Source organism: Protopterus annectens, chromosome 1.part1, assembly GCF_019279795.1.
Source record: "Protopterus annectens isolate FY-2018-M chromosome 1.part1, PAN1.0, whole genome shotgun sequence".
NCBI classification, from domain to species: Eukaryota; Metazoa; Chordata; order Ceratodontiformes; family Protopteridae; genus Protopterus; species Protopterus annectens.
Window position 1 is genome coordinate 496839705 of NC_056726.1, and position 14907 is coordinate 496854611.

At 38.3% G+C, this 14907-nt stretch overlaps 1 protein-coding gene across 1 annotated transcript in view; it reads right to left on the minus strand.

The window, feature by feature from the left end:
* Positions 1–11275, minus strand: part of ALDH8A1 (aldehyde dehydrogenase 8 family member A1) — a 660663-nt gene extending 649388 nt beyond the window's left edge. Inside the window, exon 1 of the mRNA XM_044076268.1 lies at positions 10862–11275. Within this exon, the coding sequence (XP_043932203.1) occupies positions 10862–10999 (138 nt within the window). The 5' untranslated portion in view covers positions 11000–11275. The remainder of the gene's footprint in view (positions 1–10861) is intronic.
* Between the last annotated feature and the right edge of the window lie 3632 nt (positions 11276–14907).

Below are 14907 nucleotides of genomic sequence, written 5' to 3' on the forward strand. Positions count from 1 at the left end.
AATTTTGCAATAGAGTAATTCAATGAAATGGCTACAAATTATGCCATTCTGACAATCAATTAATACGCAGTAATACAGAAATGCTTACGGTATAGTCAGCATTATGGAGTGGAGAAAGAGAGAGAGAGAATCCATAAAGAGCAGAGGGTAAAAACAGAAAATAATGGGGTTGTATGATTATTTACCATATATGCAAATTAATAAGATTTAAATGTAGTGAGAAGGCATGACAGAGAGAGGTTTTTTATTTTATATTATGGCACTTTTAGTAAAGCAGGTACATTTTGTTTGCATTAAAAAAGTGATCTTTTAATTGTGAGTGAGATTTGGAGTATGACTACAGTTTTTTTACATTCAATGGATGTGTGTCCTGCAGCTTAGGGCCAATGGGAAGCATGTCCCATAGCTTCAAGCAAATGATTAAGACGGTATGGTTGGTGCACTGGAGTTTATTACAGGGGTGTATAAGGCAGGGTCAGTGCAGGATAAAGATCTAAGGAGATATGTTGAAAATGTATGAGTAGGATGCCTGGTGAGTAAGGGGAATGAATCTGACATCAAAAGTAGAAAAACAAGAAACCTAGATGGAGTTGTGACCTCTGCTTGACTGGTTAACAAATTTGCTTTAGAAAGGATATGGCAGTGACATTACCTTTTAGGAGAGAGGGTAATAAAACTGAAAATGAGGTTCTTTTTTTAGGAGCTGTCAGCCCATATTTCAGTTGTACTAGCAGTACTCATAGGTTCATAGGTTCATAGGTTCATACTAGGCTATCTGCCCTAGGGCATTTATAAGCCTAGCCAGAGTGTGTGTGGCTTTCACCACTCCTTAGGATGAGAATACTATACCCATTAGTTTGCTGTGCCTCTGTCCAGCAGTGACACAGAGATGATTCCCGGGGTAAACCTACGATCTCCCATCCACTCGTCAAGATTTCTCTTGAACAGAGTCAGTGAGGGGCTCTGCCTCACATGGACTGGGATTCTGTTCCATAGTGTAGGGAGTCTCTGGGTGATGAATCTGTCCCTCCAGCACATCCTATTTATATCCGTGTTGAGGTTTAAGTCTCTTGCTCTCGTGGCTCTGGTGGATTTGGATTTTTGAGGTGGAGCATGTCCATTAATTCGGGTTGGACATGGCCTTGTATGTCAGGCACAGATCACCTCTGAGCAGTCGGTATGTGACTGAATAGAGCTGGAGTTTCTTCAGTCGGGCATCGTTTGACATATGTTTGAGCCTTTATCCTTTTGGTGAGGAACTTTTGGGGTCTTTCCAACTGCTGCAGGTGTCGGGTAAGGTACATTCGAATGGGGCGTTGTACTCAATCATTGGTCTGATAAGTGAAGAGTACAGGGTACAATGACCTCTCCTGATCTGGATGTGAATCCCTTCATGATCAGGTGGGCAATGTGAAGGTCTTCCTAACCACTTTGGCAATGTGAGTGTCAAAGAGAGGTTACTGTCAACTTGGGTCCCCAGGTCCCTGATAACTTCTTCCATGTTTAATGGATTACCACCTATGTGGTAATTAGGGTTACCTTGTTTTTCCCAAAGGGTATGACTATACATTTTTGGCATTTAGCTTAAGGCCATGGCTCTGGCACCAGTTATCCATTTCTATGAGACCTCTCTGGAGGATGTCTGTGTCTGATGGAGTGTCAATTATGGTGCCCAGTTTGCAGTCATCTGCAAATTTTGTCAGCCACAATCCCCTATGTTTGCCTGCACTTCAGAAAAATAAATGCCGAACAAGAGGGGGCCCAGGACTGAGCCCTGTGGGACACCGCTCGTGACCGGCTTAGAGTCTGACATGGCACCAGCAACTCTAACCCTGTGTGTTCTGTCCTTGAGCCAGTTTGCAACCCATCTTGTGACATATGGGTTTACATCTAAGCTGGTGAGCTTTTCTATGATGCCCGAGTGGGGTATTGTGTCGAAAGCTTTTGCTAGGTCAAGGTAGGCTGTGTGAACTGCCTTACCCTCATCAATGGCCTTACTCCTGTACTTATACCATCTCTATCTTCATGTGAGAGGAAATGTGAAATCTTTTTAGCCCACAACAGTAATTTGTTGATTTCTGTTTTAGTAACATTGATATTGGTCTGAAATGTGTCTTTGTGGGTCAAGCCAGATGTCTAAGTAATAGAAATGAGTTGATAATTCAGTGGGGTGTAGTTTGTCGAATATGATGTAACAGATGGGTATAACCATTTGTATTGTGCATCCAATAGTATCTGCATTATTTAGGCTGAGGATAAGGTTATTATTTTGCTGCTACATAGAAAGACGGCTAGCATCTTTTTTAAGTTCTGTTTTAATCATAGGATCAAAGGAGAATACTAGGCTAATGACTCTACCGGGCCTTTTTAAGCCTGGCCATGCTTCCCAGAAATATTAGAAAGGTATTGCTCACTTGGGATTTTGTGGAAGTATACACAATTAGGCATGAGTCATTGAGCACTTACAAGTTTCCCCTATCTAACAGAGACATAGATGCCAGACCTGGGGGAAAAATTTATAATTTCCCATCCACTGATCCAAGTTTTGCTTAAATAAGTTCAGGGGAAAACTTTGCATCATATGGATGGGAAGCCTGGTCCAGAGAAGGGGTAGCTTCTGAGACACATACCTGTTTCTCTAGCATGTCCTATTTATGTTGCAGGTGAAGTTTAGGAACCTGGATTAGGTGTTTCTGATGCAACTTGTTTTGTGGTTTTGCAACAGGTCCTTTAAGGCTGGATCAGAGAATGCTTTGTAGGCCAAGCATAGGTGACCTCTCAGTAGCTTGTAGGAGACCGAGTATAAGAACAAGCCATGGAGGAGGTCTGCAGAGGACTTGTTCTCTAAACCATGCATTCTTTTCGTGAGGAGCCTCTGTGCTTTGCTCCAGTTGCTGCAAATGCCTGGTCAGATACATGCCGAAAGGGGCACTGTACTCAATGACTGATCTTATGAGGATATAGTACAATGAAATGATGATATCTTTGGACCTGGATTTCATAACCTTGCTTATAAGGTGTGCAAAGTTGAATGATTTTCTCACTACTGTAGACACATAATGGTCAAATTTCAAGTCATTTTCTACATGCATTCGCATGTCTAGTCTTAGGGGTGTATTATTAATGTAGTAATTTGCAGGGGTGGCTGTCTTATTGAAAGATACTATTATGGTCTTCTTGGTATTGAGTTTAAGACTGTCACTCTGGCACCAGTTATTAGTCTATGTCATATCTTCTTGGAAGGTGTTTGCATCTTTGGGAGATTCAATGACTGCAGCTAATCTGCAATAATCTACTAACCTGGCCAAACAGATGCCTTTGACATTAGCCTTGACTTTAGAGAAGTAGATGCCAAACAGGATTGGCCCCAGCACTGAGCCATGAGCAACTCTGCTAGTGAATTTTAGGGGTAGACTTCCTATCCAAACTTCTTGGGCCCTGTCTGTGAGCCAGTTGGCTACTCAATGGGTGATGTAGGGGTTAATACCTAATTCAGTGAGCTTGTTTATCATGTCTGAGTGGGGTACTGTGTTGAATGCTTTGGCCAGGTCGAGGTAGACAGTATGCACCATCTTGTCCTCATCCATTGCTTTGGTGACCTTCTTGAAGAAGTCCATCAAGCTGTGCAGGTATGGTCTAGCCTTGGTAAAACCATACTGAGTTGGATCTAGGGTTTGTTAGTTTCCTATCTCATCATTTAGCAAATCCATAATTGTTCTTTCCATGATCTTACATATTAGACTAATCAGGCTTATGGGTCAATAGCTCTCTGAGTGCATGGATGGCCTACCTTTGGGCAGTACGATAACCACTGCAGTCCTCCATTTGTTCAGCACAAAGACAGCTTGGAGGCTGTGGTTATATAGTGATTCTAATGGGTCTGATAGTTCATATTTCATGCTATAAAGCGAGCATCCTGGGATGTTATCAGGACCCATTGATGCAGTGCCCCTGGCCTTGAAGAGTGCTTTGAGGACCTGTTCCCTAGTGATAGTAGGAAAGTTATGGTTGTGGATATTTTCTGAGAAGTGTCTGGTGGGGGTAAACTGGAGCTAAATTTGTCAACCAGTAGATTTGGCTATATCTTCCAGCTCAGTACTAGTGGCTCCATTTACAATTATGTCATTTTATAATAGCAGTGGTCCACTTATGTGTGTGTGGGTATATTGGGATTTACACAGGGAAGGTGTGGTTTGATCACAAGGGTGAAGCATTCCCACAAAGTGCAGGTGAATCAATGGAGAAAAGAGAATCTCCACTGGTTTTTTTTTTTAGTTTAAGAAAAATGAGGTTTTAATAGGGGCAGTGCAGAAACAAAATGAAAATCATGTATGTTTCTGTTTCTTTGGTTTTGCAGAACATACCTGATTTTTCTTCTGTTTTGATACAGAAAGTCTGGCCACTCAGTGGTACTTCAGCAGCCCGACTTTTTTTCTATTGGTGTGTGCTCAATTTACAGTGGTAATGTTGGCTGAGCTGTCCAATCAGCACACACATTTCAAGATACTAATGACCTCTTATTGCATAATTATTATTAAGGAATACGCTTGTTAGATTACTGTATCATCACTATATTAGATGATAGGCAGTTGAGATATCTCAGATAGCAGCCTACTTACAAAAAAAAAGAGAATACAATAGGAGGCAATATGGAACATTGGAGAAAACTTTTGGAATGAGAGGCCAAAGGAGAAGTGTTAAGAATTTGTTTGACTGAGAAGGTTCTGTTGGATATGAAGTCATTGTCTTATTCCTATAGCTGAACAGACAGGTAATAAGGAGTGAGTGATCTATGGGGATTGGATATCTTAGTGAAGAGTATGAATGTCATAGTAAGTTGGGCCTAGTCCGTGGTATGTAGAATATCATTAAATATATGTATATGGCAGTCATTGTACTTCGCCAAACTACAAACTCTGTTGTTGAAATGAAAGTAGTGAATGTTTTTTTTATATAGGATGATACTTGGGTGTAAACTAGTTTTCTACAAAACTTGCCAAGAAGATGAAGAGTAGACATAGGTTTGAAGTCCTTGGGGGATAATGGTGATTGAGATTTTGGTGATGACATACGTTAAAAATGTTAAAAAATAGGACAGCAAGGTGTTCTCAGTACATCACAATAAACAAGGTGAGGAGTTTGTTTTCCCCTGGTCGGGAGCCAGCAGGTATGCCACCTAATAATATTAGGACCAATGGAAGAGAAATAAAATGGAGGAGTAAACAGAGGATATTCAAAGTTAGCTTGAAGATGAACTGATAAAGTCTGAGAAACATTTGTGAATTTGCTAAGGAATTCAGTGGTCCTGAAGAGGTCATGTTTGTCATTTTTTTTTTGTTTGTTTATTTTACTGTTTATTGAAAGATGATTTGTAATTTGATTTATTCACTTCAAGAAGTGCTTAGGCTGTTTGAAAGTTGAAGTTTGTTAGGCTGGAAGTTTTTTGTGCCTTCATATGTTTTTTTAGTTGGATGTCTTAATATTATAAATGTATCCTTATTAGCATGTTTAGGTGCTAGTTTGCATTTCTTCCAAGCAGAACCTGTCAGCTATAGTAAAGCTTTTAGATCTTTATGGGCATTTGAAAAGTGAAAAGATAATAGAAAAGGGTTTGTTTTGTATATACATAACTTGTTTATATGAATTAAGGTGACCTCTGAACGATCAGTGCTATGTAAGCTGGAGGAACAGTTAAATGCATGAAGTTTTTTTGTACTGAATAATATAAGGTTTAGAGGAGGATGGTGAATGGTATGGCAGTATATTGACTGCTGCTGGCTTACTTTTATATGTATACAGATAGCTAGATAGATAGATAGATAGATAGATAGATAGATAGATAGATAGATAGATATATGCCACTTCAGTGACCTGCCCCATTAGTATTTGTTCCAGTATTTTGAGGTCAGTATAGTTACATTCAGTATATTGTCAGGCATTCATTTCTAATGCAATCTGCTTTAGTAAAGTTTACTTAACAACTCAATGGACTATTATACAAGAGATTCCATTGACTAGACTTTCTTCCTGTATAACTAAGTATTTAAATGCACACAAGTTGCCTCACAAGTTCAATAAAAAATGGCTGGAGAGCATCATTGTGAAGTTAACATCAGATGCACCTGTTCCAACTAAGACCTTAATTTCTATGTTAGTCAATTGTTATATTTGAAGGACTTGTTACTTTATGTTTTAAATACACTGCAAATTGTTCAAAATGATTATTTTATTCTCAGTTAAATATTACAGTTTTCTGTGTATGTCTATTTGTTTTGGCTACCTAATGAAACATTTTTTACACAGTGAAAAATGTAATGGAAATGTTAACAAAAAAGTTTTGGGGATAATTATCTTTGCTTATAAACGTTAATCAAATGAGTAAGACTGTTTCGACATATTATTAATACATTGCTATGCTGTACATTATTCTGTGATATAATCATGACAGTTGAGGTTTTATTATGACTGTGAAGGCTAAGAAAACAATCACAGAAGGAATGACTATCTCACAGCATAACACATACATTAATATGTGCTATTAATATGTGTTAATGGTATTATACAATGGGAAAGGTGCCTTAGCAATTCAAACATTTTTGTAATGATTTTGGTTGGTTTTGTGGCCATAAGGGTGGCCCTTCCACTGAACCATCTAACTACAGACCAATAGCAATATTGTCTCCATTAGCCAAAATTATGGAACGATGTGTTCATAAGCAATTTCTTCACTACCTCAACCCAAATAATCTACTGACTAAATCGCAACATGGCTTCAGACCCCACCATAGTACGACTACTGCCCTCCTTTCTTTCACCAACTCACTTAATAAAAATCGTAACAACAAAAAAATATCGTCTGCCCTTTTTCTCGACCTGTCAAAAGCCTTTGACATGGTCAATCATCAGCTACTACTCCATACGCTAGAAACCTTACACTTTGACTATTCATCTCTCAATTGGTTCTCTGCTTATCTCTCTGGTAGGCAACAAGCAGTCCAATGGCAAAACAAGCTCTCTCACCTGCTACCCAACACCATAGGAGTCCCCCAAGGATCCATACTAGGTCCTCTTCTCTTTTCCGTGTTCATTAATGAACTTCACACAGTTATCCCTAAAGCTACCTGCATCCAATACGCGGACGATTCCACCCTTATTTGCTCAGATATCTCTCTCTCCGATTTACAAGTTACAACCCAACACTGCTTTACTACAATAGAAAAATGGCTCTCAGTGAGGAATCTCATCCTAAATCCAAAAAAAACTAAGCTACTACTATTCTTTCCTACCTCTGCCCCCACTTCAAATCCCAACAATACTACCTTCTTCGTCCAATCTAATAATGGTACCATTATTGAGCCTGACACCAGTACTAAACTACTAGGGGTCACCATTGACGATAAGCTTAGATTTAACCTGCACATCAGCCAGACAATTAAGACCGTAAATAAGAAACTTGGATCCTTGTATAGAATTAAGAACTTTCTAACCCCCAACGCTAAACTAACCATTGCACGTACACATCTCCTCTCCACGCTACTGTATGCCTCTCCTGTATTTTATTCTCTTCACAAATCCGACATCAATAAACTCTCTGTGACCTATAATCATATTGCCAGATTTATAACTGGACTTCCTTACAGAAAACATCATTGCCTTAACCTAAAAACACTTGGCTGGTTAGAATTACCCAATCTCCTCAAACTGAACCAACTCACTGAAGCATTTAAAATCATTAAGGAACCTGATAAAACCCCCTCACTCAATAACCTATTGACCCCCTACTCTAACCTAAGCAGTCTTCGTTCCTCTAACAAACATTTGATACAAACCATCAAATCTTATAACAGGGGAGGTGATGCTCTCTTCGCCAACTCTATAGGTAAGATTTGGAACTCCCTCCCTAACAACCTTAGACTTTCCACCTCCCCTTCTCAATTAAAAAAAAATCTAACTCAATTCTTGAAGGCACAATGGCTATGTTCATGCGTAAAATCTGATTAGTTTCTTCCTGAGCGACCACTTATCCTACCTCACTAGTACTAATCTGGGCCTCCTGTTGCCTTGTATCCAATCATTACTTAGCTGACCATTAATCCACCTGGATCTGCTGCAGTATTCTTTGTTCCTTCACCCATCCTTGATATGTTACAATGGCTGCGATGTTGTACCAGAGTGTATTAAAATCTATTGCTGCTTTACTGTATCTTAGTATAACTGTGTAGACCCTTATTTGCTAGTTGATAATCATATCTTATCCAACGAAAACTAAATAATGTGAATTAACAGCTGTCTCTACATCTCTTCCATAGATCTGTAAACCTACCTGTATATTGTTTTGTCTGTGGAGCTTTTTTGTCTCTGCATCTGTCTCTCCACTCTCAAATATATATTTTGTAAACCTATGTGTATATTGTTATTGCTGTGGAGCTTTTCTCCCCGGGCCTCCGCTGAAAAAGGACATGTATCCAGTCGGACTATCCCGGTCAACAAATGTAAAATAAAATAAATAAATAAATAAATGGTTTGGAATGTGTGCATGCATGCATGTATGATGTGTGAGTCTTTTTATTGTTAAACACACTACTGCAGAAAGGGTGGGGCAAATGGTGTTATCTTCCTGAGCACCAACTATTAAGGGCTCCGAGTGGTCAAGTAGTTAAGAAAAAGAAAGTTTGACAGCTTACAGGCTGTCACTAAGTGATTGCAATTGTGATAACTTAATGTCACTTTATAAACTGTTATACTGTTCTTTAATGATGTCTGAGAGTTTACAAGTTGTTTGCTATCACATATGGATAGAGGGCACCAAGTGGACATGTTGCGGAGTGTACCAAGTTCTCTTGCCGCAGCTCTGGATACAGCTGTAGAATAATATTGTGCAGTAGCACCCCAGCAAGTAAGGACAGTGTTTCACAAACCAAGTAATGCAGACTAGAGATTAGCCAAATTAGATTGTAAAATATATTTTATTTTATCTTTGTTTTCACACTGCCATTGTTTGGATTTTGACTGTGTTTGTATGTGTGTATAAAAATGAGTTTTTTCATAGTTATGGATATAGAATTTTGTTATGCAAAAACACCCCAATGGGAGTTTGTTACATAGCTTACAGCACATGGTTGCAATACTTTAGGTCTAGAGTGGAAAGTGTGCTCTATTTTAATTTTGTTTTATACTGCTGCTTAGTGAAGAAAAAACATGATGCCCATTTCTGTTCTTCTCGAAAAGGCAGTCAAGTGATGTGGTACAGTGCATTCAGATCAAGGAGGAGATTAGCTATAGCTTATGGAGAATTAACTTTGTGGGTAACACTTTCTTTTAAGGGCAGACTTTGGTGGGTTTCAAGAAAATAACTCCTGTTATTAAATAATGTATATTAAGACTTGCCCATGAAAAATAGTACAACAAAAACTATTTTGCTGATATCAGCTATTATGGAATTAAGTTTTTTTTCCCCCAAAAATAGCTTTTGAGAGCACTGTTGTATTGGCATTTTTTTCCTGTCAGCAGAACTATTTGTCATAGACGATAATTTCAGTATTGTTCTATAACTGGTGCACCTATGTTAAATGCAGACTTGTACACATTTACTGGTATACTTAACAAAACTAAAGCTGTTTCTTGAGAAAGTAAGCTGTTAAAGCAATTAAGTTCTTATACATGCATAGTCCTTGTTGGTAACTAACTGGAGTTTAGTATTTTTAAATTTGCTGTTATGTATAATAACAAGAGTGCCCTCACTCTAGACATCTGCACCAATATTTGTAGGAAATGATTTCTCAACCTCAGAGCATCAGTCGATTACATGTTTTCGTGTCCCATACATTTCTGTACCCATATGCTGAGGATTCAGATGACAAAACTAACAGCAACATTGTTTGAAATCCTGTTGACCATATATATATATATATATATATATATATATATATATATATATATATATATATATATATATAGATCTGCATGGCATGTCTACCACACTAACTTCTAAACCAGGAATATAAGTGCAGTGAACAGTGTATGTGCTTACAGATACATTTAGTTCTAACAAGGTTCCAATATTAAAATACAATCTCTCTGACAGTCAGTTAAATGTGACAATGTGTTATTGTGTGAAAACAAATCATACAATGATAGACACACTGCATCTTCAGGTTTCTGAATTTGTAACTAAATTAACTTCTTGAAGATAGTTAAACTTTAGACTGGAATGCAAAACAACAGTAAGTGACCACTGTGAATAAAGAAAGATGTACTTTGCACTGAGTGCATTCAATAACTGAAACACAGGTTCTGAGGGGAAAATCAAAAAATGAGCTATGACCCAGTCAAGTTACTTCACCACCTGTGCTATACCAATAGCAACATAAAAACATTTCCAAATTCTCCAGATACTCAGGCTATCAAATTTACTTACTTTGTTCACACGTTTCAGTATTTAACAGCACTTTATCATGTAAATGTATCAGTTACACATAGCAGCATGTCCATGTATTTTTAGTGCTGTGTGTGTTAATAAAGTTAAGTAATGTGATCCTCATAGTTTATCAGCACAGGTAAGTCTGTTCACCAATAACTGCAGTTACGTGAAACTCAAATTGAGCTAATATATTTTAGTGTTCTAGCATATTAGGTCTATAAGGGAATTAGGTTTACTACACCACTCAGCATGTGCACCTCACTTTTATAAAGCCTGATTAAACAGAATCCTCCTCTCACTTTTCGTTCAGTTTTCTATCTGTGCTAGAATTCAACAGCAGCAAAGAAAACGGGAGAGAAAAAGAGAAAACAAAAATTGCAGCAAAACACTCTCCACTTTTAACAACTACATGTATGGTAAGCATGTAATGCAATTTCTCACCTCCACCCTTCCACTGTCTGGCACTTTGCAGTAAACCTCTCCAGTGGCAGGATCATACGAATCCATGTAATTGACAGAGGGTGAGAATGTCCCACCTATGAAATTCTGAAGCATTAAATAAGTTGTTTGATCAGCCATCTTTGGCACAATTCTCCTGCAGGTTCTGTTCAGCCAGTTGCACCCTTGTGCCTTACTTCATAAAAAGAGTCAGAGCTGTCTTCCCCTCCTCCCTAATTCTAGTATACTGATCCTAACCTTTGCTCCAGGATCACATTACCAAGCAAGTTGCAGACAGCACAAACTCCGCCCTGCAATGTCACTCATACTGCCTGTTGGCTGGCATACCATACTCACTACCAATCAGTTTTATACCTTACCTCTCAGCAGGAGATTGATATTTGCTCCACCATTCCCCATGCCTACTGCTATATGAGAAGTCTGGCCATTTCAAACAATTAAGCAAAAAAAAAAAAAAAAAAGTGCAGATACTGGAAAAAAAAACATGTCAAAGTGCACTTCTACCATGTTACCGCTAGACATTTCAAGTGCACTGCAGTCAGAATAAAGAGCTGTCAGTCAAATCTTTCAAAGTAATGTTTTGCTCTTCTTGGAAAAAGAAACTCCTATTTTGAAGTCTGGATATATGCGTGGCTACCCCATCCCCCCCCCCCCCCCCCCCCATGTTCATATATGAAGCCTTCTATGTTTTATTCATTTTCATTCATTCTTTCACTTTCTGGTAAGATACTTAAGTATTTATTTATTTAGTTATGTATTTATTATGAATTGTTTACTGTGAAAGGCCGACTGGGCCCACAGGGTACCCATTTTCAGTGGAGGCCAAAGGAGAAAAGCTCAAGGATACATTAACAAAAAGCATTCTATAAATATTATACATTGCAGTGTTATTGCAAAAGACATTTTACTTTGCAAACTCATAAAGACATATTACATTAAATGTAATGCAGTAATAACACATAACCCTGAGGGACAGATTCATAACCCAGAGGCTCCCTTCACTCTGGAATAAAATCCCAGTCCAGGTTAGGCAGAGTCCCTCATTGACTCTCTTCAAGAGAAATCTTGATGAGTGGATGGGAGATCGTAGGTTTACCCCGGGTATCACTTCTGTGTCACTGTTAGACAGAGGCACAGTATACTAACCTCGAAAAAGGGCGTAGCAAAATTAATTTAAAATGGGTGGCGAAAGCCAAACACACTCTGGCTAGGCTTATAAATGCCCTAGGGCAGATAGCCTAGTATGAACCTATGAACCTATGAACACATTTTTGTTTAATCTAGTTCAGGGTCACAGGAAAGCCATGGCCTACCTTGGCAATTGGTGGGTGCAAGGATAGAAAGTAAAACTGGATAGGATACACGTCAGTTTACAGTGAGTGCACACCTAAATCAAAAGTTGAGACTTACCAGATTATCTATGTCATGCCTTTAAGGAGTAATAACATAGGCCATGGAAAATACTTAATGTGTCTTTAAAACTGTGTAAGGTGCCCGTAAGTGTATTGCAGTATGGAATATGAGCTTACTCTCAAAACAGTTACCTAGTTAACAAGATTTTAATTAACAATCAAGGTTATAATTTACAAGCAATATGCCTAAAAGCAACATTCCCTTAGTCTGTTTAAAGGCACTTGTTGGTCCTGCAACAGTGGGTGCGGGAAGGCACAGCCCCCCCATCCCCCCAAATTAATGTACATTTTTGTTGTTTTGTTTCGTTCCGGTTTTTAGAAAGTCAAACATTTGGTCTTGGGTCTTGACCATATGAAGTTTGAGTTTCCAAAAACTTGATAATCTGACAGAAAGCCATATATATATATATATATATATATATATATATATATATATATATATATTAACCCCATGATTGCAAAGCAGCAAAAAAGGGAGATAAGAGTACACACACTGAATCACTAATCACTGTAATAACAGTACAGAAATGGCACGGTCAGTGATTCCAACCAAAAAGTATAAGTACACTTACATTTATTAGTTTCACTGCTGCACAGCCATGAAATAACACTTTGTCACAACATGTATAAAAATACAGACAAAACGGGACTTTATAATACCCGCAACCTATAAATACTGCACTGGAGGACAGCTCACACTACTGAAACACACACTGGTCAACCTGAAGAATTGATAATGTTAAGTATCCCATTAATAGATTAGATAGATAGATAAATAGATATACGTAGATGGTATGGTTATCACTGTAAGATGGGTGTTGTAGTTCATTCAGCTTCTGAAACTGTGACACTTTAGAAAGAACTAGACTATGCAAACTACTGGTGTGAAGATAATGGCCTTAAATTAAATGCCAAGAAGTGCAGTATTGTCATATTTGGCAAACTTAACTTTTCTGGTGCCTAAAGCACAGGTGGCAAATTTATCAGAGATCTTGGCTCCTTTGTTGAAAACTCCATGTTATTTAACTACCATGTTACAACAGTGGTGAGGAAATCCTTCTATACAAGCCAACTAAGATCCAAAGGCATGTAATCTAGGTCTAATGAAGTTATCATCTGTCTGTGTTCTACCCTCACCAGACCAGTTAGAGAATTAAATGCCCCTTTTGGCACATATCTAACAAAAATGCATCATACAACTAGAAAAAAACCCAAAGGTTCCCTTATGAAAAAAAAAATCACCAGTCTAATGACCTGAAACTATCAAGACATACTTGAAACTTTGTGCCTGCACTCTGCTTCTATGTGTCAAACTACAGTTGGCTTTTTATGCCATATGCTTCTTCTCCACAAAATCAATTTCTCCAAAAACACTTATGCAAACGATATAAATCTACATTAATTAATAAATAGAACCCACTGGCCTATCTCCAGAATAAATTACTTATACTAAATGACTAAAATGATTTACATTTTAGCTGCCTTTAAGAAGACTTATGGCAAGTGGATGAGCATTCCCCAGCCAAACCTGTTTAGTCCTATTAGAGATAGCAGGTGTCCTTTCAGTGGGGGGGTGCTGGCTAACCATATATAGTCCTTATGCTCTATGACACTATGTATCCTATATGTGTGTGTTTGTGTGTGTGGATCCCTAATGTTTGCTAAACATGCGTCATCAAACAGTAACTGTGTAAGATGGTAAATAGTGAAGTTAAGTAATTTCAAATGGTAAAATAATCGATCATTGAGTATGTGTACATTTAATGTGGTATGCAGCAGTTTAGTAGAATGTGGCTGAGCTGAGTTATGTCTGAATGTGAATGTGAGAAGGTAGAAAATGGATTGTGATAGGCAGCTGTGTTTCAGGGTCTATTACTGAAAGTTGTGGATCTACCAATACTTTCAGCATTACGAGGTAGGAGTGTGTGTGTGTGTGTGTGTGTGTGTGTGTGTGTGTGTGTGTGTGTGTGTGTGTGTGTGTGTGTGTGTGTGTGTGTGTGCGTATGTGTGCGTGTGTGTGCGTGTGTGTGTGGTGTGTGAGTCTGTGTGTGTGTGTGTGTGTGTGTGTGTGTGTGTGTGTGTGTGTGTGTGTGTGTGTGTGTGTGTGTGTGTGTGTATGTATATGTGCCATCACTGCACTGCACTGAAGAAAATTTGAAATCAATACTAATGTACTTTAAGCACCTCCTTTTTTTCATTTTATTCTTGCATAACTAGATGGAACAGTAAGCCTATGTGCTTGTCAGAAGGAAGTCATTATCTTTATTGAAGATAAATTATCTACGTTATTTGCTCATTGTCATATATAAGAAGGGTATGCAAGTTAAAAAATGCTACCAGAAATCTATATGCCAACTTTTATTGATTACCATACCAATTATTTCCTTGAATTTCTGAGTCCCTTATTTTATTTGCCAATGGCTCTTAATATCAAGCAAATAACAAAGGGGAAAGAGGGCACTCCTGCTTGGTTCCCCTGTTCAGGCACAACTTGTCAGAAAGGAACCCTTCCACTCAGAGGCATACTAATGTGGGATGGAGGTTGTGGTCTACCCCTTGTGCAAACAGTAGGGGGGGTCATAAAATTAAAAAATATATATATTTTTATCAAATATT